This window comes from Lutjanus erythropterus, chromosome 16, assembly GCF_056507025.1.
Source record: "Lutjanus erythropterus isolate fLutEry1 chromosome 16, fLutEry1.hap2, whole genome shotgun sequence".
Taxonomy (NCBI): Eukaryota; Metazoa; Chordata; class Actinopteri; order Lutjaniformes; family Lutjanidae; genus Lutjanus; species Lutjanus erythropterus.
Genome location: NC_139332.1, coordinates 31,661,114 through 31,687,572, shown reverse-complemented (window position 1 = coordinate 31,687,572; position 26,459 = coordinate 31,661,114). Strand labels below are relative to the sequence as shown.

Sequence of the window (26,459 nt, the reverse complement as noted above, 5' to 3'; positions counted from 1 at the left end):
CAGGAGAAAACTTTCCCCTCCGGCCACTCAAGACGTTTTCTGCTGTCACAAACACACTCGCCTCATTCTGACCGTGTGTGTGTGTGTGTGTGAGAGTGTGTTTTCTTATGCATACAGATGGAGCTGGTGTGAAAAGACCTCTCCCATTACAGATTTGTTGTTGTGAGTGAGTGAGTGCTGCAGCCTCACTCTGGGTGTGGCTCGGTTACCATTTGCCCCCTCAGGCCTATTTTCCATTTTAAAAACACGCCAGATTTCCTCGGATAGAAAACACTTAGCTAGAAAAACAAAGACATGAACGTGACTCTGTTTGGGGCTTTACTAATGGGGCAAAATGAAAAAAAAAATCATTTTACATTGTAGGCCAGTTATTTTAAATTGAATTTTAATTTAAGTCAAAGTAAATAATAAACTAAAACAAGATTTGCTGACCTATAATCATACCTTTTTTTTTTCAAAAATACTTTTTTTTAAACTCAAGATTCAAGAAATAGTTGCCTTTAAATTGCAAACTCGAAATTCAGCTTTTCCTCAACTTTTTTTGTTTATACAGTGGCAGTGCTCATGGGTAGAAAAGTAGTCAAAAATAATGGGTAGTTAGTTATTTTTTAGTATGATATATCCCTCTGAAATTTAGCTGAGTACAAGTAACAAGTACCTCTCAATTGTACTTCAGTACAGTACTTGAGTAAATGCACAAAGTTACACTTCACTGTTGAAACTAATGTGGTTTAATATTTTAATCTACTCTGCTCCTTAATAAGTAACATGTCACTATATGTTACTGATTGTACATACAAAATATACACAGGTACATCATTTACAAAACCAAATATATTTTTAGTAGTTTTATGTTAAAATTTGAGCTATAGTGTCAAAAAACGTGTCAAAAAACTTGGGGGTAAATAACACAGTTGAGTCACAACATCCCACTGATACTGGCTGAATTTAAACTGTCAGTGCTTGCAGTGATTTCTAGTGTGAATCCCCATTATCACCAAATTCCCACTGATCACATGTTTTCAAACATCCTCCTTCATTAATCCCTCAATCCTTGCATTTCTTCATCATTTACCAATCAGCGGTGATTGATTGCTCCTGTTTACTGATTAGGGTCATTACCACCTCAGTAATGAACTGATGGTGACTCTGGTGATCAATTAGTCCCAATCACTCCGCCAATTCACACGTATGCAGCCGTCGCATCTCCTGCTGAGCTTTTGTCACCGATGCTTTCACATGCAGACGACGTCTGCTGCCCCCCCACCAAAACCCAACCCAACCTCGTCCCATCGTCTCTGCAGACACTCTGCATCCCTCCTGTGACGTGTTTCCCTGCTGACCTCTCAACACAACGCACACTCAGCTGTGTGAGTGAAGAAACTGTCTTATAAACATGGAGACTCTATGAAAGTTATTTAGCACAATATTTCAGCTAGACTCATCAGACTGTGAAACATTAGGTTTTGTGATATTTTTTTCCCCCCAAAATCTGTGTTTAGTTGTCGTATTTGGGAACTGGACTGTCTTGTTTTGCAAACAGAAAGCTGACAGTGACTCACATCTACAACTAACACAGAAGCCAAATCAAAAAGTACAAATTATTTTTTTTTAAGTCTGAGTCGTGTAACAAGTGCATGAAGTTATTTGTAATTAGTAATATTTGCATAAGATGTTTGTTAGACACATTTTGTTCCACTTTCGTTCTCTAAGAAGTGTGGTCATACAGCATTATAATTATATAGCAAATATTAACAGATATTAATGTAAATGGCTCTTTCAAGTGTAAACATTTGAAATAATGCATTAGACCAGTTTATTTTATCCAATGTGATGAAAAAAGATCCTGTAAGTCATTATAATGAGACATTTTCTGGAAATAATGTCTTAGTATGTCAAAACAATTTGTTATAATTGCAGAAAAAAAGACTTTGTCTCAAAATAATTTTCTCAACTTTGAGGAAGTTATTTCTGGAATGTTTGTCAATTTTAAGAAAGTTTCTCACAATCCACTCATGAGGAAAATTAGCTTTTTGGCAACAACTGAGTGACCACTTAGTATGTTGTTGATTACACAGACTTCCTGTTATACAGCACTGGATCAGGTTTAACTACAATTTGTGTCATAACACAAGACAGTGTAATAATCTGAAATATACTGACCCAAAACTTTTTTAACAGTAATACGTCTCCTCACAGAGGCGAGATCCTTCATTAGAAAAAGTTTAGTTTTATTTTATTTATAGATGTTCTGGAACCATTTTTCCTTTCAGATACTGATCCTGATACAGATGAATAAAATAAATAAATAAATATAACTTAATTAATTAATTTATTTATTTATTTGGATGTGATAAGATTGCTATCGTTGTGTCCAGGCTCAGGTTTGAACATTGTGGCAGACATGTGACAGACATTGGGAAGCTGGTTTCTGACTTTATGATGAGTGTGTAAAAACAACTGTCAACGAACCGATTAAAGAACTAACACTTATAGGTGAGAATGATTTTAATGATAATCTTTGTGAGCTTTTGTTCCTGTTTACGTTGGTCAGACATGAAAATGTTGGAGAAGAGAGAGAGGAGAGAAGATTCTTTGTCCAAACTTTAAACGTCCTTCTCTTAATCTCACAAACACGTGGTTTAACAGGACCGTTCACACTCCCCTTCCTCCGAAGGTGTTTGTCTTGACGTGTCCTCAGGTGGAGCAAAAGGTCAGCAGCAGAGCAGAGACGACCACACAAATGCGCGAGCACTACAGCTGAGTCAGAGGGCCTTTTCACAGCAGATGGTTTGACTTGTCATAGTAAGAAAAACCTAAGTTTTAATAATAACATTAACGGTGAATTTGGTCTATTACAGAAGAAGCTAAATGGAATTCAGCCATCACTAATTTAATCATCCTACTGTGACATGTCAACATGAATAAAGTCCTGTTATGCTGCGTTTCCAGTCTTCAGGAGGTTGAAATTTCCAAGTTGAAATTTGCAACTTCCGACCTCTGAGCGTTTAAGGAGCACAAAGCCAAACGTAAACAAAAAACATGGCTGACAACTGATGTTTCTGTAGGCCTCTGCCACAGGAACTCGCGCCCTTTGCATAAGGTAAAAAGAACCATTTTAATGAAAATGAGTGACATAAATATTAACTGTATTCCACATCAGTAGGTCATCTGCAAAAGACAGTAAATGTTTATATTTTTTAACTTAAATTGTTGACAGGAACCAGCTAACAGCTAATTCCCATGCAGAGCAGGTTCTACTAGTACGTGGTGCTGCACAGTTAATCACAATATTATTGAAACTGCAGTATGGCCAAGTGCAATATCCAAACTGCAGAACCGGAGCCAAATGGCAATTTTCTGAAAAGGGAAAAATGTGTGAGAAAACAACATTATAATGAAGTACTGTAGTGCTGCAGAGATGCCCTGACCTAAAATCTTGTTCTCCAGATGAAAGAACATTTGTTTTTTGGTGCAGACCTCAACAAATGTTATATCATTATGATTTTAACAGTTTCTTTTTCTGTAAAAATGAAAATTGTGATGTAAAAATGATCATTCCCACAATTTCAGTCAAAATAATCACAGTATGACTTTTTTTTTTGCCAAATCATGCAGCCCTAATAGTATGTATTATTTTAATTAAATATAGGCAAATATACTTTGTGTTGCCTTCCAGTTGATGGTTTACCATTTAATCTATGCTTCTACGTTCTGCCATTGTTCTGTGACATCAGACGGCTGCTTCCTCTTTAAATTAGGTACATGGATTCCCCCAAGTTTACAAGTGGGAACTTCCATGTTGAATGGCATTCAAAGGAGCCATTTTTTTACGTTCAAAGTTGTCTGGAATGCAGGATTAATTTCAGAAAAAAAAATCAGCTTCCCATGTGAGTATTTCCACGTGTCCTAAGCCTGCGGGGATAGTTAAGTGAATATCTTTTGGTTTTGGACTGTTGGTCACGCAAAAGAAGACATTTTTAAGACATCCCTTGGGCCTTCTGCAATTTCTTAAACCCTTTATTGACCACATGATAAAACTGTTAAAAGAATGTTCTGACATTGTGGGAATACACTAATTTAGGAGGCCACACTCTGCTTATTCACTCGGAGGCTGGAGTCAGCAGCCAGATAGCTTAGCTTAGCACGAAGGCTCGAAACACGGGGGACGGTCAGTTAGCCTGGCTTTTTTCAAAAACAATAAAAATCTGCCTACAAGCACAGAGTCAAAACATAGTATGAAAACATATGTTACATTTTAATGAGTGAGCTTTAGAGGTGCTGGTAGGCAGACTTTATTAACTGTGTACAGAGACAGGCTAGCTGTTTCCACCTGCTTACAGTCTTTAAGCTAAGCTAAACTAAGCTAACCAGCCTTGAACTGAAGAGACAGACAAGAGACAGACAAATGAAAAGTCATATTGCGCCATATTTAAAATATTTTCACTGCTTCACTCTGCCATCAGACAGCTTTTCCTGATGGGAAACAGCTGTTTTATAAGCGAAATGTCACTCTCTCCAATCCAACCAAACTCCAGTGACAAATTCAATAATTTTACCCCATTAAACACAGGAGTTGCTATTCCACTGCTACCTTGATTTGTCAGTTTGTTTGTGTTATGGTGCAACTTGGATGCATCCAAACTAACCTTTAAACACAATAACACAAAGTAACTAACAAATCAAGGCAGCAGTAGACCAGCATCTCTTATGTTTTGTGAGGGTAAAATTTCAAATTTTGCCAATGGAGTCTGGTGGCTTTGGAGAATCAATATGAGCCTTCAGTCTCCCATGGGAAAATGTCTTTTTTAAGTGGCTAAAATGCAATTTTCTGCTGACCCTGTCTACAGCAGATCATTGTTTAGCTTTCATGCTGGTGGTCCGGTCGGCATCTACTGAAGGCAATACACTGACTATTGATAATGTCTCCCACTCAGTCCATGACATGCTGGTTAAACACAGGAACACATTCAGTTTGAGAATGATTCCATCAAAATGTACCACAGAGCACCACTGGAAGATACACTGACATCACTACTGCATTTATTTATTTATACTGTGAATTTTAAACCAACCCACACTCTTATTATAATATGTGCATCCTAACACACTTGCCCTCCATCAAATAATCCGAACCATCCCTTTAATAAATCACGCTCGTAGGAAGAGAGGAGGAGATCTCAGGTAAAGAGAGGAGGGAGTCAGGTAGGCGACTTGAGAGGAGGTAGAGAGCTCTTGGAGGAGAGGAAGAGAGGTGTAGGAGATGAAGTTACTAAAATGAGGAGGATGGAGGCAGTCAGAGGAGAGAGGAGGAGGAGGAGTGTAATGTATGGGGTAATGTAGGAGGAAGGTTGGTGGAAGTGACGCTACGTGACAGCAGAAAGCAGTGATGAGATGTTTTCTGTTGCATTGTTGACATTTTTGTGTGTGTCTCTGTGTGTGTGTGTGACAGAGTGACAATCGCATGAAATACTTCACCCACCTGCTGGCCTTCACTTCCCACACACTGCCACTCAGAGTAAATGAGCAGAGCAGAGGATGGATGGATGGATGGAGAGAGCAGTGGGATGACTGATTGGACAGAAAGAAAAGGAGGAAGAAAAGGAGCTACCTTCAGTCCACACACACACTTGTTCTCCCTCCACTTCAGTTCCTTCCCTCGGCTCTTGAGCCCAGCGCGCTCCCTGCTCTCCAGTTCAGGCTCTTGAGTAATTACTGCTCCTTTCTTTCAACTCCCTCTCTCTCCTCTGCCTCCTCAGAGCTGCTGTAAGTGCTGAAGGGCCCTTCATTAGAGGAAGAAAAGGAGTGTGGGAGAAAAGAGCTGTGTGTGTGTGTGTGTGTGTGTGTGTGTGTGAGAGAGAGAGGGAGACCATAATGTTAATAAGCGCCTGATAGACTACAGTGAATGTCCTTTTATAATTACAGTCTATATGTGGTCTAAATCTCAGAGTCTCACCCGGCCACCGTCCACTCCTGTGGGACAAATCACCTGTTGATTGGACCTTTTCCTCTCCTTCCTTCTCCCCGTGTACAGGTGACGGATGGCGGCTCCCTGGCTGCCTCGCTGTCGCAGTTTACAGGTAAACACGGAGCCTCTCATCACCCGCGGCGGTGACGGGTCTCCACAGCAACGCCGTGACGCGCCAAACCGGGAGCGAGCAGGGCGACAAACTGGAGGCAGCGGCGGCGGCGGCAGCGCCGGGCGGCAGCGAGCGACCGGTCCTCAGCGAAGATCGTCTATTGAGCAGATGTGTCACTCTGAAAAAAAATTAAATGATATTTAGTTGACCAATGATTTAAACAACCAATGAAAAGGCTGCAAAAGTGCCTTCTTAGGTGCCTATATGGTAGATAAAACATGATTAAATAAAGTGCCCTTTAGAGTCCCTTTCCAGTAGATAAAATGTAAAGTGCCATCTCAAGTGCCCTTCAGGTGGAGAAAACGTGGTGAAGTGACCTTTAGAGTGGCCCAGTGTCCAAGACAATGGAAAAGTGCCCACTTGAGTGGCCAACAAAACGTGGTGAAGTGCCCTTCCAGAGGAGAAAACCTGGCAAAATGTCCTCTAAGGTGCCCCTCCAGTGGACAAAACATGATGATTTGCATCACGAATTTTGTCTGTATTGATATTATCTATTGGATTATTATTTATCCAGCTGATTGGGTTCTTAGTCTGTTGCAAGCATCAATATTTGCCTCCTGTTCCTTCAGTCATTTCAACTATGCAACATCAGTATTTCCTACAATGGTTTAAAATCAACTGTTGAGTCTGTTTCTTCTTTATATTGTTTATATGGTTTTGTTGGTCAAACAAATCAAGTTATTTTAATGCATGTATTAGGGCTTTTGGAAATGGAGAGGGGCATTTTCTGATGTTTTATGGCCTAAATTATTTACTGACTAATAGAGAAAATGATCTGCAGATTCATCAATACAAAGACATTATAATTAGATTGAAATATTACTTGTACATATGCAAAATATGGAAGTTAATATGAGAGATAAACTTACAAGAGCTTGGATCAAAAGGAAAGTTTCTAACCCTCTCTATACTGTAAAGACTAAAAGTCCAACAGAAAACACTAAATCCTTATTTATTTATTTAACTAAAAACTATTTAACTTAACTTAAATCTGTACCTTGATTGTTTTACAGCATAGTAAAACTACTATTACCAAACACACTGTGAATAAACTAGTAAGTGAATAAACAAGTAAAACCCCCATATTCATGATCTTCCTGATATTTATATGTGAGTATTATCAGCAAAATGTCCCTGAAGTATCAAAAGTAAAAGTACTTGTACTGTGAAATGGTATGTCTGTGTTTTACTATTACATATGATGTTTTTGGATTAATATTACAGCTGCTTTAATGTGAATATGTCATTTTACTGCTGTAGATGTTTAAGTACCTCAGATTTGTACTTACGTACTTGACTAAATGTATGAAGGTTATTACAGTTAACTAAAACTTAACTTAAACTACATGTAAAAAAAAAAAAAAAAAAAAAAATTAAAGAAGATTAAAACCAACTGAAACGATCTTATGTACTTTAAAACCTAACTAAAATATAATAAAAATATAAAGAAGAGATTGGGATCTCAAATGCCTCCACATAGTGTTGTTTTTGTATTGTAATACCTTTTCTGAACTTGTTAGATCCTTCTGATAAATATTCGACATATTATAATTAAAACTAGCACTGAAACTAATAATAATAATTAAAAAAAAAAAAAAACTAAACTGAAAGTCAAAATTTTGAAAGATTAGACTGAAACGAGCAAACCCACTCTGGAAACTAACAGAGGCTAAAGTGAACTGAAAACAAAAATGATGAAAAACTGACTTAGTTCCATTTTATTTAGCGCCCACAACTCATAAAATGTTCCTCCACAGCTCACCGCTGAACTGAAAGGAAAAGTAATCTTCCAAAAACATAGACGATCTTTGGCAACAAGTGGGCGTTGAGTTCCTCTCCCCCTCCCTCCCTCCGTGGGTCAGCGTGGGCGGCCCCGTGTGGCAGGAGGAGAGCGAAACACGACACCCCGACAGAGGAAGGGGGGTTGAGAGAGAGCACGAAGTGAGTGAGTGAGTGGAAAAAGAAAAAGTCGGTGCCGGAGAAAGAGACGGAGCAGAGAAAGAAAGAAGAACAGAGTTGGCTTTGGTGTTTTTTGTTCCTTTCAGAAAGAAGCGCCGCTGCTTTGACTGTCGGTGAGGATGATGATGATGATGATGTGGAGGAGGAATCGACCATGCGACATCGTTGCAACAAACTGGATGAAAATTTAGACTCGTCGCATTCCGTTGCTCCAGCACCGACCAACGGCAGCGCGACTCCTCCAAACTTCGACCTGCGCCATTCAGACCCGGACGACTGCTGGATTTCCCCCCAGAGGCTCGGGGCAACTTTTCACATCAGAAGCCCCGCACTTTAAAAACAAATACTCCCGGTGTAAAAGTTTTTAAGCAGACGCGGATGCGTCGAGATAAAACACAGAAGCCCATGTGAAGTTAGCGGAGCTTTTTTTCAACTCAAAAGCTCATAACCGGGACAGGTTGTTTCTAACGAGCCACTTGTGAGAACAACACCGGAGCGGAGGAAGGAGTGGGGTGTCACTGCTAACTTCGCTAGCTAACTTGGCTAAAGGCTAGCTAACTGAAGTCTAAAGTTACCAGTCGACGGGGAAAGTGACTGAAGCGGCACGCCGAAAACGACAACAAAGATGAAAACCCCGGGGGACACGGGTGAGTTAATGGCAACACTTTATTTATTAAAATAACTTTTCAGGCGCTACTGTTGTTCTCCAAATGAAAACAACAGCGACTAGCCTCGGTGGCTAGCTGGTTAGCACGCTAACAAACTCCGCTGCTCGTGTCTAGAAGGGAACTCTTGATTTGCGGAACTCTCGTGAGATTTGTGTACGTTGCTTTTAATTGTGCTTGCTGTGCGCATTAATTGTATGTAATAGTGTGAGAACTTTATTATTAACGTTTTTGTAGGTTTAGTGATAAAAAACGCATGGTTATAGTTAGGGAAAGATAGTAGATTTAATTTAAAATGGTCACTCTCGCAAGATTTTGCGCGGTTGTGGGGTTCCCTTGTGGGCGCGCTTACAAACTCTCCCCTCCAGGGAAAGTGTGACAAAATTATGGCGCTAGGGTGGATCCATCCGAGTCTCTTGTTATTGTTTCAGCAGACCTAAAAAGTAGTGAGTCCCACTCACGACCACGTTGTGGATTGATATATCTGCAACGATATTTTTAACATATTTACACGAATTTAACTTAAAATTACTACTACTATGTGGAGCGATTTACAGTGAGGGCAGTAAAGTTAGCCTAATTTACCGGATCAGTGGTAAATGAGCCAGGGTCAGGGCCAAAGTGCACTGACCCTGCGATAGCCTTGCATTTGATATTTAGTTGATGCCACTGTGCTGGACGAGTTAAATTTAGTGGAACAAAAGCTTTTACATTTAATTTTGCCCTCAACTAACACCACACGTAACAACAAATGAGTGACTGTAAGCCCGTGTGAGAGTGCAACCACAATACTTCTTAAATCTGAAGAACAAGGGCAGGGACAGGGTTTCAAGAAAGAGAACCATAAAGGTTCACTTGCATTTATATTGCAAGGAAGATACTGACAGAGTAGTGCTAGAATAACTGTTAATTTGAGAGGAGAGACCATACAGAGGAGATGGTGCTGATGGTATTACTCCCATAGATTACTTCTCTATGTCATTAATATGTTGGGTAGGGTAAATCCAGTTAAATGTAAAGCACATCCAGCAATTTGACATATTTCTTTTACTGATCTGAGGTCATGATTTTCATTTATGTTGTTGCTGTTTTGCATTTTAATTATTATAAGCTGGAGATCACTGCAATTAGCTATTGTTTTCCTTGTCGATTAGTGTGTCAATCATTTTCTTGATTGATTGGTTGGTTGATTGATTAGTTCTTTGCACCACAAAATGTCAGAAAATGTATCACTGATTCCTAAAATCCAAAATGACATCCTCAAATATTTGTTTTGTCCACAACCCAAAGATGATTCAGTTTACTGCTGTAGAGACTAAAAGAACCGGAGAATATTCAACATTTGAGAAGCTGAAATCTGAGATTTTTTTCCTTATAAAAGACAATTCATTATTTGTCAAAACAGTTGGCGATTAATGTAAGAGTCGATTCACTGACTAATCGTATCAGCTCTAGTCCAGAGTGGAAGGTAGAAAGTGAAGTGTCAATCCCAGTGATTGGATTGGGAATTTAACTGCCACTGCAATTGATAAGTGTGGTTGTTGCAGATGTTAGCGGAGATAGTTGGACACTCCCTGATAACAGGCTGTGTGAGATTCTAAAATTAAATCAGGAAACATAGTTTGTCCCTTTGTTTACAAAATGTTCATCCTGTTCTTTGCCTCCACTGAGTCACTTTTTGTGAGTAAAACTGCTTGACACACGCAAGAATTGGATCCAAGTGAATTGTTTTTATCAGTGTAGTTCACAGCTTTACTAAACTGCTTCAGGAATTTAAATAGATTTCCACTCTTTGGCGCTACCATTTCAGATTCCGCTCATTTTTTGAGTCATTTTTGTTGTCATTGAAATGATTATGATTTTCCACCCATAACTCATGATTTCTTCTCCATTGTGCATTTCTGTGCTCGTAAACTCAGTTTAGTCAGAAGTCCTGTATGGTAATCTTGGGCAGACAAAGATCCAGCACCCATAATGGATGTTTAAGAGGGGAATGCCACACCACAACACAACCTCATAATTAGAGATATAACCTTTAGATCTCTGCGCTGCTTCAGATAACTTTTTATATCACAAAACAATTATGAGAAAGCTTTAACTCAAGCAGCTTTTTTTTTGTCATAGTGGAGCCTTTTGTCCTGATCAGTATTTTATTATGTATATAAGGAAAGGGAGGCGACATTAGTCACAAAAGTGACACAAGGCAAAGTATAACATAACAGTTTCTTTGCCACCCATTTCCCTTGTTTTCTTCTGTCCAACCCACTCCGCCCACTAATACTGACACGATGAACCACGACAGTTACTTCATCCATCAGACGATCAAATAAATAAATGGATAATTACCAACTATTTTAATAAGTGCTTTATTTGTCATTTATGGCAGTAAATGTAGAGTCAGTGGGGGAATGCCAGATGTGACTTTCAGATCTCTGTGCTGCTTCAGATAACTTTTTATATAATAAAAGATTAAGAGTAAACTTCAACTCGAGCAACATTTTTCATAATAGGGCCTTTTGTCATAGGCTCTGTTGCCTCGTGGGTGTGTAAATATCTTATTCTGGAGGGAAATACGGTGCTGAAATAAGTGTAAACAACCAAAGTTTGCAAGAGATTCTTTGCTGGTGCATTTTATTTGGTTGTTTTCAAGGTGCTTATGGCTGGCGTAGTCAAAAAATACTTGAGAGTAGGACTGTATGTCATGACCCATGAAATAACCTTTTTGATCTTCACCATAGATCTCGTCATGCAGAAAATTCTTAGCACGTGTCAGGCAATTACACATCCCTGATGTTATGGTTAATAACTGTAGAACACAGTATTTTTGTTTCACAAGGTCGGACCATCTTAACAAATAATTTTTTTAGAATATTCTGATCATCACGATTCAGACCAACATGTCACCGTGTCCTCTTTCAGATGTCTGACCATTGTATTCTCTCCTAATGGCTTCTATTATCCAGAGGATCAGATTAGCAAGGTTATGCTGCACTTCCTTTTAGGTTTAAAAGTAGACAGCCTTGTTTTAGCCATGTGCCATGCAGCGGAGGACAGCTCCTTTTGTCTATTTATAAATTATTTGTTGGTTTGGGCTCCAAACTGCTTTGAAGGAGATCAGACTGTTGGTGTGTTTTTTTAAAAAATGAAAAGCCATCTTGGTTGCTAAGTTTTCAGTAGTTCCTATTTTTCAGCTTTTATTGTATGATTCACACCAACTTCCCTTGTTGTCTCTTTTTTTTTGCAGTGGTCACAAACCTACATTGGGCTATGTAGCTTTTGTGGTGATATCAGTATGATGTAGGTCATTTTATTTTGACAATACGGTTATTTTTGTATGGAGATCCCAAAAGATCCCACTATGCTAACCCTGATCTCTAGCCACATTATATTATGCATGGAGTTACACAGACCCTTTGTCTTTCTCCCTTGTATTTCCCCTGGTGTTGGAGCCTGTTGACTACTTTATGTATATATGGGTCACCCTCCACTCTCTTCCTATCAGGAAGTCAGCAGTCTGGCCCCACCAGCTCCAATTTTCCACTTGTGTTACTCCTTATATCAACACAGAGCCACATGTGAGACGTCACAGCTGTAGACGGCCCAGGCCAGCGAGCCAGCACGCTTTGTTGCTGTGAGAGTGTGTGTGTGTTTGAGCGTGTGTGTGGAGTGAAAGGGGCCATACATGAGCAATTAGCTGGTGTTAAGTCTGGTAAGGGCCGGGCTGCTGTTTATGACTGTTGAGTGTATTTATATGTGTTTGTTAGTGTAAATGTGTGTGTGCACTGGCTGCACGTGTGCACCCATATGTCTGTCACTGTGCGGCTCTACCTGACATTGATGTGGTCACAACAAAGTGAGTGTTTGACTTTTACTAGTGAGACCAAATTGCCCTTGAGGAAGACCATTTGGTTGTGGGCAGTTGACTCAGCCTATTGTAATTACAGGAAGAACAACTAGACGTCTTTATGCAGATTGAAATAGCTCTAATAACACTGGTTAGACCAAAGCTAATGAACCAGGGGCTCATTGTGTAAAAAAAAAAATGACGCAGTTAGTTTCCTTTGGGAAGGACTCTGTTGTGTTATTGTCTCACCATTATACTGAATTATGCTGTTGGCACCAGCAGCAGAGACAGCAGTACAATTACACTACAAGTTGAGGCCAAGTTGTTTGTCTCGGAGAAAGTTTGAGAAGAGGTGCTGATGATTTAAGTGTACAGTGATGTGGTTGTGCAGTCTCTGTGTTTTAGGACACCCTGTCTCTCTGTGATTTAGGGGAGGTTCTGCTGGTCGGCTGCAGATTGTGAAGTGTTTTTGTCACTTGACTTGTGTCATATGCAACATTTTCCTTTAAAAAAAAAAAAGCGATGTATAGTTTTGTGTAGAAACAATCCCTTTCAGTCATCACTTATGACCAACTAGAAGTATGTGGTGGTGTCTGCATCCACAGAGCCCATACCTTCTTAATTTCTCAGCGATAGACAAAGCCTACTTATTCTACCTTGTGAATGTGAAGATTTACTTCTTGTCTCTGTCATTTTTCAGTTTTTAAGAACAAGTTTTTGGGTTATAGACTGTTGGTTGGTCAATCAATTAATTGTTAAAGTAATCAGTAGATCAACTGGTAATGAAAATAATCATTATTTGCAGCCCTGAGCAGGTACTCATTATTTTTGGCAGTACCGGTGAGGCCATCGACATAAGAGTACAGGCCAGGTCTCTCCAATAGATAATAAGTCATGACAGGAACCATTTAAGAGGAAAATGCCACAACCAAAAAAAAAAACCCTAAATGCCAGCGTTGCTCAACAGGATGTACATTTTCCCTGGTTTTCCTCCCATTATGTGGTTACTGTGAGCGATCAGGTCAGTGCAAAGGTTGACCTGATCACATTCCTGATTACTACTGAGCCGAGCCCGGGCAAGCAGACCCTGGAAAAAGTACTGCGGAGTGACGTCAGCATTTCTCTGGTGTGTTGTGAAGTTGCGGCCCCGGTCAGTGTTGCTATGATCATCTCGATGTTACGGCAGCCCTCTTTTCCTGGAAGTGTGTATGTACAGCGGCTTTGGTGACCCATACAAAGCTAAGAGAATAGGCAACAGGTTGCACGAGCTGGGACATGCTGGCCAAACAAACACTGGGGCCTCACGCTCAGGAAAGCCTGACAGTCAGCCTGGGAGTTGAGTGTTGACAGACGTCCATGCCTGCAGTTTTATTTAGTTTTTGAGTTAGAGAAGATCCATTTTGTAAAGTGCTGTAAATACATCAGAGTCACATTGCTCAGTGGCCTTCAGTTTGGTGCTATTTATCACTGATGTTGAGTTATAGATTTCTAATTTTGGAATTCACACACAATTTAAGAGCAGTGCAAGGTGACATGTTTCATTTAGAGCAGTGTACCATCTCCATTTTTAGGCTGCTGTTAAGGATTTTGGATTTTCCAGTCTTATTCTACTGGATGTATGATGTTACGTAATTATTTTGACACCAGGAAATTCATAATACCCCAGTGTTTAAAACAGACTTTGCTCTATATCAGAGAGAAAATCTAGAACAACCTGTTCACGATCAGGTTTTGTGGTTGTTGTGTAGCAGCTCAGATATTAAAAGTTTCATCCATCCTCTTATACTGTGAATCCATTAGGAATCATCCATTTGTTATGTTGCAGTATGCTCATTATTATTGATAAAGTGTGGTAATTTTCTTTTTTGTACACACTTTACATCTGTCTGACTCATCTGCTCCTACTGCAATTACTGATCTCCTACATTTCCCAGGATGACTTTTAACAATACCCTTACACTGCTGTGGGCTGTACATGAAGATGGAAAAGCAATAACAATAAAGAAACCTTCTTCCGGTGCAGAATGAATGAGTGTTTCACCCCTTACCCTAATTGGAATACATATTGGGGCTGTGCTGTGTTATAGTCTGTGGAGACTACTGTTGGAGAAGAAACTGTTCTCTCTGCTTCATGTGATTAATTTCTCTTGTCATTGTTGTTGAACATCTGTATAAAGTGTGGAGTTTAGAGAGAAGTCTTTGCTCTTTGATTGAGAGGCTGACACTCAAGCTTGACAGTTATGTTGATATTTTAGATAGCTGAATTTTACTGTGGCGCCACGTTGTCTACATACATACAAAAGGCACACGATCAATAGCTGTTTTATTACAGCCCTCTGAGTGTTTTAAAGCCTCTGGAAATGTGGCTTTAAACTGTTAATATGTATATATGATGTAAAAGTCAAAGTGTCATTAAGCATACACAAAAACCTGAGTGATAATAAATATTTATAACTATTGGAAAGACTAGTTCAAATAACCGCACATTTTGCTGTTTAGACCGTCTCCCAAGACTGTGTAGACGTGGCAGATCATGTTTTGATTGACAGTCCCGTCATGGAAGCTAAGAAGTGTGCTACTGAGGACAGTTTCAAAAGGAATGCATTTTGAAAAAGGATCACCTAAAAAAAATCTGTATCAACTTAAGTGTATGCTGTATCTTGATTATTTTCACTGGGTTTCTTTGCCGTCAGACACCTTTTCCAACAGGGAACTGAAGCCACCATCGATGGTCTCTGCAAGGCCACTAGACTCCTTTTGCAACAACAGTAATTTGCTTTGTAGAACACAGGAGTTGCTGCACTATGGCTGCCTTGATTAGTTTGATTGCGTTATTGGGTGAGTGCTTCAACGTGTTAGTCGGAATCCAAATTAATGTCAGGTCGAGGTACGGCAACTCCCGTGTTCTGCGAAATTACAATTTTCTTTGGAAGAGTCTTGGTGGCTTTTTAGAGAACATGGTTGATGGCTTCAGTTCCCTGTTCGAAAAGTCTCATGACAAAGAAAAGTGGTGTAAATATTCTAAATATAGCGTACACATAAACTGATATTGATTTCTGCACAATTTTGTTTTCCAAAGGAGTTTGAAGTGATTCAACAGCCTCAGCTCCTCAGTGTTAAGTTGGCTTAGACTCAGAGGCAGATTGAACTGGAGAAGTTTTGTTGCCCTTGTTTGAGAGGGACAACTGATGTGTGTTTTTTTTTTAAATGTTTGGTTTGTGAAATTCACAACAATTTTTTTAAATAGCCATCCAAGCATAAACTTGCCCAGTTCAAACCCAAGGTATTAAGAAAGTGTACAGAAACTTAAATGACAATGTTTTGCATCTGGATTAAAACTAATTTCTCACATTTTTTAAGATGCTTGCTAAGGTCCTAAATGACATAGTTAGACGTCTGTTTTAGATTTGGGCATTTGCATTTCCAGTGGCACTTTTGGCAAGGTACATTTTTCATTTGAAATGGTAACTTCTTCCTCTGCCCAACCATGGGAAATTGAAAACACATTGTGAACCCTAGGTGTTTCTGAGCTGTGCCTTTCTGTGTAATTTCGCAATGAGGAATTCAGTTTTGGAGCTCTCAGAAAGCAGAAATACAGGCCTGGCTTAGACAAAGTGCTGGTTATTTCTTTATCTGTGCACTGTCATTTGTAAAGGACATGTAGCACCACTTTTTAGCTCAAAGAATCTCCCCGTCACCTTATGTGTCTCTGTCAGGCGGCCTGCTCGCTTGGCATCTGTAAGTATTTATGATTTAGTGGATCTGTTTGCTCTGTGACTGTCGACCCCCAGCAGGGCAGATGAAAGGACAGAGCAGGTCAAGTGGAACCAGCGGACTCGCTTCACCAAGCAGATAAGAAAGGCTTCTGCAGCAGTACAGATATCTCTGAAACACCTGACAGGACGCTGGGTTTCCGGTGTTGGTGTTGTTCTGTAATATTTTAGTGATAGAATGGTTGAATAACCCTCTGCCCTGAACCATTTACCCACCAGACTAATAGATTTATCAAGTAGACCTTCTGAGTGAAGCCTTGTAAAGTCTTTGTTCCTCAAAAATGCAGGCAGACAGTTTTTTTTTCTTTCTTTTGCACCATTTGCCCTTGGAGCTCTTTTGGAGGTTTTTGAATCAAACCAAGGCTGAGAGAGACAGAAGGTGTAGAAGTAGATGTGTGCTTTGTCTGGAGCTGTTTTGGCTGGAGTCATCCTAACTTTAAGAGGTGTGGAGAGTTGTACTGTGTGTTATGGCTATCATCTGTGGTTCGTGGAGAATGAGAGGGGGGTGGGGGGGTTGCTCTGGTTGGTTTGGCATCATTTATGGCCAGGAGGATCGAGCTAGGCCTCCGCTAACATAAGAGTTTGCCTTCTACTCACTGCAGAAAGGATAAGGGGACAGACTAGGTGTGGTCCTGCATGGCTCTGTGTAATACTGCCCACATTACCACTGCCACTGCCAGTTCTAAAGTAGTTACAACCAAGTTGCTGTCAGAGCAAAAATATCCACCAAACGCCATATGTTTTTAGGGAGTCTGTTTTAGCTACGAGAAGTGGTTAGAGGTAGTCTGCCAGGTTATGTTCTTGCAATTAGAGAGACCTACAGGAGGTGGCAACATCTAGGTTATAATGTTTTTACAATGAAATGGGAGCATTGACACGCACTAAAATGCAACTGCGGCATTCATTGGTAATGTGTTGCTGTAGCAGTGGAAAGTCTTCAGTAAGAAAAAAGTTGGTTGATTTAGAAACCACTTGTGAAATGATGCAAAATAAATTGGATGCATTTTTTCAAAAGGGACCACCTTAAGAGCCACTGAGGGAAAATGCTGCCAACAGGTTGCAGAGAGAAAAAGAGCACAGTTTGGGTTTTGTGGTTGTTTGGTCTGAGTTGATCCAGCCCAGACTTTTCCAGCCCATACACTTGTTGGCGTTGCACCTGCATTTTTAGCCCACACTGCTTGATAGAAAATGTGAAATGTCCAGCTTTAAGAAACGCCAAGCAAATTTTTCTTCATAATCCCACAAATAGGAACCTTGGTACCTTGGTATAAATATTCATTTCTACAAACTCCACTCTGTTGGATATGTTGCCACCTAAATCTCCATGCAAAGCCAAGGGGAAAGTGAAGCTGGGAGTGTAATTGAAACCAAACTATTGGCATATACAGCGTTTGAACTTTGATAGAAATTCAGTAGAAGTGTGTCAGTGTCTCTCAGTTTCCCGGTGCTTTCCTTGGTTCCAAACCTGCACCCTGGGACAGTAAAATCCCTGTCTTACATGCACTGCAACCCTGAACTTATCAAGCAATTGCCAAGAGGGCTGTATGTGCGAACACAACTGTCTGAATCAGTTTGACCAGACTTAAATCGGACTTTAGCCTGCCTGCTCCCTAGTACAGTCTGTGTAATGTCTGCATGTGTATTTCCAACCTGTGAGAGTGCTTCTGACATGGATATTTTCAATATTAACAATTATTTTCATTATTGATTAATTTGAGGATTATTTTCACGATTAGTCATCTAGTTTAAATGTCTAAAACTTGTGAAAAATGCTCATCACCATTTCTAAGACCCCAAAGTGATGCTCTTTTTTCCAACCAGCTGTCCAAAATCCAGACTCTTCATTTGCTATCATAAATGACAAAGCAAAGCAGTAAATACTCACATTTGAAAAGCTTGAAACAGCAAATGTTTGACACTTTTGCTTGAAAAATGACTGAAACCATTCAGCCATTATCAGTTAATTGACTAATTATTGCAGCTGTAGCTTCATGTGGGTAAGGGCAACTCTGGACAGTGTCTGAGCCTAATTGTCCACATGAGAAAACTGCATGATTCAACCTACACAAGTAGCCACATGCTTCCCTGGCCTCCTCTGAATGTACCTTCAGTGCCTTGACATTCACAGCCTCTGTAATCAGTGTAAATGATTTAAGAGGAACGGCAAATACTGCTAGCTTCCTTCTGAAGAAGCTTAATTTCTTAGCAATGCGTAAAAGGAGTTTCTAAAGATTTTTTTTATGGGAAAGCATGTGCATGACAAAAATCCTCAAGTATCAAAGTAGCTAGAGGCCACGGGTTGAAAGGAAAGATCATCCCTTGAACAGGGTCTGAAATCCATATTTCTTTTATTAAATAAGGGACGGTTTCCTTCAGCTGATTTTCAGTTGTTTTGAAGTGCGACATAACGAGATGGATCATTTTTACCTCGCCAGGAGTTTATTTCAACACTCACTCTGTGCTACCAGAAAAGCCACCGACACCATGCCTGCCAGTTGGCATAACAGATATCTGATTATGACAAACCTCTCATTAAATGTGTGTCACTACATAATGCATTCTGCTCTGTAAGTTTCTAGCAGCACAGTGTTTAAATGCCTTGAATGAAAATAAAGTAAAGGTGAATGATGTAATGTTTTGACTATATTAAGTCAGAGACCACTGGGGAAGGTTTTGCTGACTTTGCTGGCAGTTGTTGTCTTGTCTTGGACCCTCAGAGTCAAGAAAACCTGTTGGGGTCTGTGGAGGGAAAAGACGGATTCAGTCAAGCACGGTCGGTCTTGTCTGTTTGTCCCAGTCACTTGTCTGTTGGGAACCTGAGAGCTTTTTTTCTTTCTTTTATGGCTACCACAACTGGTTCTCCTGGTTCTCTGTGGCTATCTGTGTGTGGTTTGTTGCAAACCCAAAATATATGATTTTCATGTTAGTTAAAGGCTAATTGCCTAAAAAAAGAAATTTCACACCACAAACCACACAAATGCATACATGAAGCATACACACTCACACCCTCTCTCTTTCTCACACACGCCCTCACTGTCTCACACACCCACATTCAGACAAGCACAAAAGTTCGATGAACCTTTTTCTCACCATAACAAATATATACACTTGCACATTTTCTTCATGTCCAGCTCAGAGACACACAGACACAGGCTGCAGCACATATCTCACCTCTGGGCAGATCAAAGAAGAGACAGATCGATGAGGAGGAAAGATGTGAGACAAAGGACCTGAAGATGTTTTGGGGGGGGGGGGGGGGGTTTACAGGTCACAGTATGATGGCAGGGTCTGTTTCAGTCACCCAGCCATGTAATATTGCTGACCAGTTGTAGGCGAATGTTTGTGGTGAACCTGATCCAACAGCGGCGATCAAAGCCAGACATGGCTCTTAATTAAAATCCACCATTTTGCCAGTCCAAACATGCCAAATTCAATTTCATTTATTTCCAGCAGCGTCTCCCAACAGCCAGACATGCAGAAAAACATGAAAACACAATGGAGCTCTGATGATGTGCGTCTACTTTGTACTTCTACCTCATTAACATAAATCATCAGGAGAAGTAGAACCAAATTTGGCCTCTATTCAAATCATTACACAACAGTTATATGCACTTCTAAAGTTGAGAATACCCTAATGCCGCTGCCAAAACGGTTAAAGGGAGTGCAAGGTTTGGGCTTGTCTTAGCTGCTTCAAAGGTAGGCCATAAATTACATTAGTGATAAGAACTGCACCATTTGATCAGGTCGGCACCATTAGTCAACCATAAAGTTAAGCTTGCTCTGTCTCCGCGTCTGTCCTTTCTTTATCGCAGCACACAAACTCAGTCAGTGTCCTTCATTATACCATCAACTTAAAGCCACCACTTTATGAATTAGTCTCAATTTAATACTGATGCCTCTATATGAACTACATAAGTTAACAAGACCATCGGCCGGAAGATTAACTATTTCTAAATAATTAGTCTTCATTTAAAAAATTACAATACCAACTAGAGGTAATAATCAATTATTAAATTAATCAGTAACAGTTGTGATCATAAATTAATAAGTTTAAGCGATTTTTTAAGAAAAAGTGGTCAAAATTCTCTGATTTTAGTTTCTCTAATGTGACTATTTTCTGGTTTCTTTACTTCTCTCTGACAGTAAACTGAAGATCTTCGGGTTGTGGGTAAAACAAAATGTGAGGACGTCATTTTGGGCTTTTGGAAACTCTGGTCATCATCTTTTTCCACTTTTTAAAATATTTTTTAGACCAAACAATTAATCGATTCATTGAGAAAATAATCAACAATTTAATGGATGATGAAAATAATCGTTAGTTGCAGCCCTAATTCAAATGCCAGTAGAGTTCTTCATTCAATATCTTTTCTTGCTCAAATGTCAACTATGTCGAATACACTGTGCTTCACTTCACCACCAAAGACTGTATGTAGCTACTGGCTGTAGTCGGCCAATTACACATCGCGTTAAATCCAATATCACTTGCAGTGACTGGCTTCAAGCAAAACCATGAAAATAGCCATTTTTTTCTGTATCTGAGTTCCAAAAGGATTGAATGCAGGAAATGTTTCAGTGGAGAATTTTCACTACTCTTTGTACTGATACCCAGCTGTAGAGAACAGTACCTGTTTTGTCCACAGGGGCCTCCAAATTCAATAAAGTATGAAAGTTCCCTGTAGTATCTTTAAAGCTGAATTCTTTAAAGATCTTCACAGGTTAAAGGTTGCATATAAACTTGCTTGAATGAGCCAGTTGAAACAAATGAATGAGAAAGAATGCTGAATAATTAACCACTGAATACGAGTTTTTCTTAACATGTTGAATTTATTAAGTTGAAAGCGCTGCCCTTGTTCATTTGTTAACTCATAAGAAGCAGATTTGTGACCCATTTGCCGTCCCTGTTGGTTGTTTGAAACCCCTGAGCCAGTGGCAGTGACGAATGAGTCGGGTATTCTGGTTTTATTGAAACGAGAAAGTCAGTTTAGTCCCTCAGACACTCACTCAGTCATCTCACCCACTCACAGCATGCACACTTTATTAGGGGGCCTGGACCCCCCACATGCCATGAAAATGGGTGATGTCTGTCTTGCATTAACACACACACACACAGACACACTCTTTTAATTTTCTCACTACAGCTAGTGAGCGTGGCTTGCTCATTTGGGCTGCCATCTCCCTGCGGTGACGCCGTCGTGCCTCTGTCTTTAATGTTTTTACACAGGGAGCGAGCCACTCAGTCTAGAGACTAGAAGATCCAGCTTTAATGCAATAGACGGAGGAATTAAGACTGCGGTGGCTCTGCCAATGAGGAAAGGCTGACTAACGCACCCAGACATCACACATGTAGAAAAAGTCCCTCGCTGACTGTTTTACATTTTAAGAATTTCACGGACACACTCATCCAGAGCGAATTACTGTCACTGTGATTGTGCTATAAGCTACAAGTGGTAGATCAACAACATTATGAGCCAATATTGAAGAGTGGCAGCTCCGAACCACAGTGCTCTGGCAATAATAACAAGTTCGATTGAGAAAAAAATATAGGCAAAGTTTTTTTCTATTCAGTCAACCTTAAGAATCAACTTGGAGATTTGGAGTTCTTCAAGGTGTCATTGAGTGCTGATGTTTAGGAACAGTTTGAGGTAAACTGATTGGGGTTTCTTTCGATTTGAGTCTCCCAACAATTCCCACAGAGAGTAAGTGACGAGAAGGTGAGTCGGACATGTGTTTAAAGTATCAGACATAATTGAGGCTTCTTTAATAACCTTTAAGCATAATATAATTCAACTGGTCTGAGAGAAGACTAGACTTCTGCTCCCCCTCTTGGTTCTTATTTCTGGTTTTAGAAAATCTAGCCTGTGATGAAAGACTTCGGCCAATCACAGGTCAGTAAGATGTTTGATTCTCATTCCCAAAACATTAGTATTTGACAACCCAGGAATGAGACACAACAATCAAGTATTTTTCTCCAGAATCCCTCCCTGCACCCTTAATATCACTGTCACTGAGTATTATTTTGTCTTTTGGAGAGCATATAAAATAATGAACTAAGTTGCTTGTGCAATTAATTTCAATTAATTAAAAAAAAAAATAAGAACAGGTCAGCTTGGCTGTATGGCATTTCTTTTTTTTTAAATCTATTGGTCTTTATTAAAAATAGGTAGTTAAAATGATCAATAATTGAAGTTTAACATTTTTATTGTGATATATTCTTCAGCTGTATTGCGAAACCCAACCATAAAATGAGATTTAATCAAATTCAGTGTTTCCACTACGAGTTCTGTCACACCAGGCTATTGACTCAGTTCATGGTGCTCCATAGACCTGCAACTTAAGATTATTTCCATCATCGATATATCCGTCAGTTATTTTCTTGATTAATCAATCAGTTGTTTGGTGTGTAAAGTATAATAACATGATGAAAAAAATTGATTAGTGTATCCCAGAGCCCAAGCTGGCATCCTCAAATTACTTCCCGAGTTCCTCTAAGTGAGAAATGCAGATTTTAAATTGGTATAATGAGAGAAAAAGTTAGATTGGTGCATTCAGTTTCTCCATATTGTAATTCTTTCTACTTTGTGCACAGAATCTGTTGTATTTCTGTCTTCCTTAAAAAAATGTGGTGTTGTCTTCCTTTTGTCCACGTTAAAGGGCTTTTTGTAGAGTTTGTACCTCATCCAAATGAAGAGTTTAAGGATGGAGGGTGTCATATGTTGTGCAGATTGTAAAGCCATCTGAAGCACATTTTTGGACTATAAAGTATAAATAAAAGTGTCTTGACTTCTCCTAGCCAAGAGTTTTAATCAGTGCACAAATATGCACATTCCAGTCTGATATTTGCTCTTGACACACTGATAATGAAAGTCGCTATGTGGTTACTCTGACTGAAGTTTTACAACTTCAGGAATGTTAAAAAACATATGTAGAATAGAAATATAGAGAGGATCAGTTTGTTAATTAATTACTCCTCCCTTGTTTGTTCACATCACAGTAACATCCTTGAACTGAACCTCCAGCATTGTCGTGCTGGTTGTGCTACTAGTTGTAATCAACAGTGGAGCCTCTTTGTCTGTGTGGAAAGATGCTGAAAGGAAAGCGGCATTCTGGGAAAGAAGGAGGGGGAGGCGAGAGGAGGAGATGAAATTTGATTGGCAGCGAATACGAGAATGAGTCACTCATCCAGCTCCCTGGATTTGGAGCTACAGGCCTATTCTGGGCTGCGGTGACACGTGTATGTGTGTATGCATGTGGTTGTGTGCGCGTACGCATGCACACCCGTGTTCACATGGTTAAATCCAACAGCTGAAGTCACCAAAATTTAGTTGTTGGCTTAGCTACTGTGCTTTTGTGTGTGTGTGTGTGTGTGTGTGTGTGTTGGAGGAAAATGAAAGTAGTCTGGTGACCAAACCACAACACAGAAGCCAGATTTAAATGCAGATATTTATCTTTTCTCTCTCCTGCTCTGAAGTCCCCTCTACAACACCACCACTCTGCAAATCACTCTAGTTTCTCAGTGGCCTCTATCAGTTTCTGACAGTTTCACGTATTCTCCATTGATGGTCAGGATAACAGTCTGTTTGTCTGTGGATTGCCCGACTCAGGACATGTCTGTCACCTTGTCTGATTATGTAATTTAGTCTTGCAAATGCAATGCAAATGCTTTTGTGGGAAAACCCTTTGTGATTGATTTCATCTATGTCCCTTTGTGAAAAGAGATTCACTTTGGTTTATCATCATGTTTCCTCGCCCCCAGATTTATTGGCCTTTCCCTTCCTCCTGAAACAATGGCTTCAATACGTTGCTTGATGATGTTTTAAAGGGATAGTTTGGATTATTTGGTGTGAGGTTTAAATGATGTACTTTTCAATAGTAGTGTATTACCTACAGTTGGCATGCCCTCAGGGGAAGCAGAGAGGAAGATGTTTACCACGGGAACTACGCAATGTGCTGCTGCGGACAGGGTCAACAGCAAAATGTGTTTTAGCCACTTAAATAAAAGTCTTCACTTTAAGTGTACACTATATATAGAAAAGTTTCACTGCTTTCCTTTGCCTTCGGATAACCTTTCCAATGTGAAACCACCGCCATACAAACCAAATATCACTCTCTTCAAACCAACCATCCGAGAAAATCAGTAATTTTGCTACCCAGAACACAGGAATTTCTGGTCTTCCCCTGTCTTCATTGGTTAGTTTGTTTATGTTATTGTGTGACTTGTGTGTTTTTAAGAGGTTAGTTCAGCTTCACCGCAGTCACACAATAACAAAAAAAAAAAAATCAAGGCAGCCGTCGACCAGCAACTTCCGATATCTGCGAGGTAAAGTGATTTTGTGATTTTGCCACTGAAGTAAAGAGGTAGAAATATTATGAATATAATGTACACTTAAACTGATAGTGGGTTTTTTGTTAAGGTGGCTAAAATCTGTTTTGCTGCAGACCCTGTCCAGAGCACTACACTGCTTAGCTTCTGAGCTGGTGCTCCTCTCTGCTTCTCCAAACAGGAGATGTGATGACCACCATCTACTGTATGTAATTGGCTGTCTAAGCTGAACTATCCTGCCTTATTTCCTGCAAACAGCGGGTAACAAACATGCACAAATTAGTTGTGTGTGTGCACATGTATGTGCATGACTGTGTGTGTTGCTGTGCAACAGATGCACCAAATTAGTACTGCTTCAGTTCACCTCTGTGTAGAGACGACAGAGTCAAATCTCCCTCTCTCCTGTCTTTATTTCTGTCTATCTGTCTCTTCTCCTAACTCACTTGCCATCATTCACACACTCACACACACACACACACACACACACACACACACACACACACACACACACACACACACACACTCACTCATGCACACGAACACACACAGTTTCTTCCAACCAAATTCTGCCTCGACAGTAGGAAGCAAGCTTGAAATCTGTAGCCAGGCAGGTAGCCAGGAGCTCATTACAGCTGAATGTTTTACGGGGTTGTCATTTTCTGGAAGGAAAGCATGCTCAGACGAGTTTCAGAGCACGTGTACATGCATGTACGTGTTCTTCTTCCTCCGTGAGAGTCTAGGTCTGAACCAGATAAGGCTCCAACTTTGGCTCAGGTGCTGCAGATTAAGAGATAGAAGTTTGTGTGCTGAGATCATCGCTGATGTGTTTATTTTGTTTCTCATTAACACAACAGTGATAATCATTTCCCATAAAGATTGCCTCTTCTCCTGCATGTAATCAGTCTTTTTATCTTCATTCTCGGGTCGACAATACTTAAATTATATGTCTTAATGCGATCGAAAGGTGCATCCATTAGATAAGGATAAGTGACCACAGTAACATTATTTTGACACCCTTGATTGAGCTATATAACCATGGGGGGGCCTGCTGAATGCAAGAGCAGCTTCCCCTTATGTGAGAGTAAAATAAGTGACTCTTGCCTGCACAGACACACACACACACACACACACACACACACACACACACACACACACACACACACACACACACACACACCAAGCCAGGGCAGGCTTAATCACTGCCTTGGCTGCCGCCTAGGTGCTGCGGAGTTCTCCAGGACGTGACAGGTTTCTGTCTGGCGAGGTTCGGGCGTCCGCTGTGTCACAGATTAGAGTGGCTTAGCTGTCTCAGTTGTAGCAGAGATGGTTTATACACTTAAAGGCTTCGCTTTGCAGTCCAAGGCTTTACTGCTGTGGCAAATGGTCAAACCCCCTACTTTCTACTGTGTCTCAACTCTTTTCTGCAGACTTTCGAACACAGCAGTGTAGCTGTCTTTGCTCTAAATCTGCTCATCCCAAATGTTGTGGCTTTGTTTAGTTTGGATTGCTTGCAGTCTACGGGAAGCAGCGTTCACAGCACAAGCTATTTAGAAAATGGATTTCTTAGATGGAAAGCAACCACGTCATCCCCAGGAGAACCAGTTGGGCTGGGCATCATTCAAAAAACTACAATACTAATACCAGTACTCTTAAAGTGATACCAATACCAAGAGAGTAATTCATTTGATACCTTTTTTCTACTTTATTTGATACCCATCATGTGAATTGAAGCATTCCTGAAGTAGTTCTCTGATGTTT

The 26,459-nt window shown here is 40.1% G+C and overlaps 1 protein-coding gene across 1 annotated transcript in view; it reads left to right on the top strand.

The window, feature by feature from the left end:
• The first annotated feature begins 7,986 nt into the window (after window positions 1-7,986).
• The window catches only part of erf (Ets2 repressor factor), a 43,628-nt gene continuing 25,155 nt past the window's right edge, over window positions 7,987-26,459 (top strand). Inside the window, exon 1 of the mRNA XM_084739814.1 lies at window positions 7,987-8,746. Within this exon, the coding sequence (XP_084595940.1) occupies window positions 8,725-8,746 (22 nt within the window). The 5' untranslated portion in view covers window positions 7,987-8,724. The remainder of the gene's footprint in view (window positions 8,747-26,459) is intronic.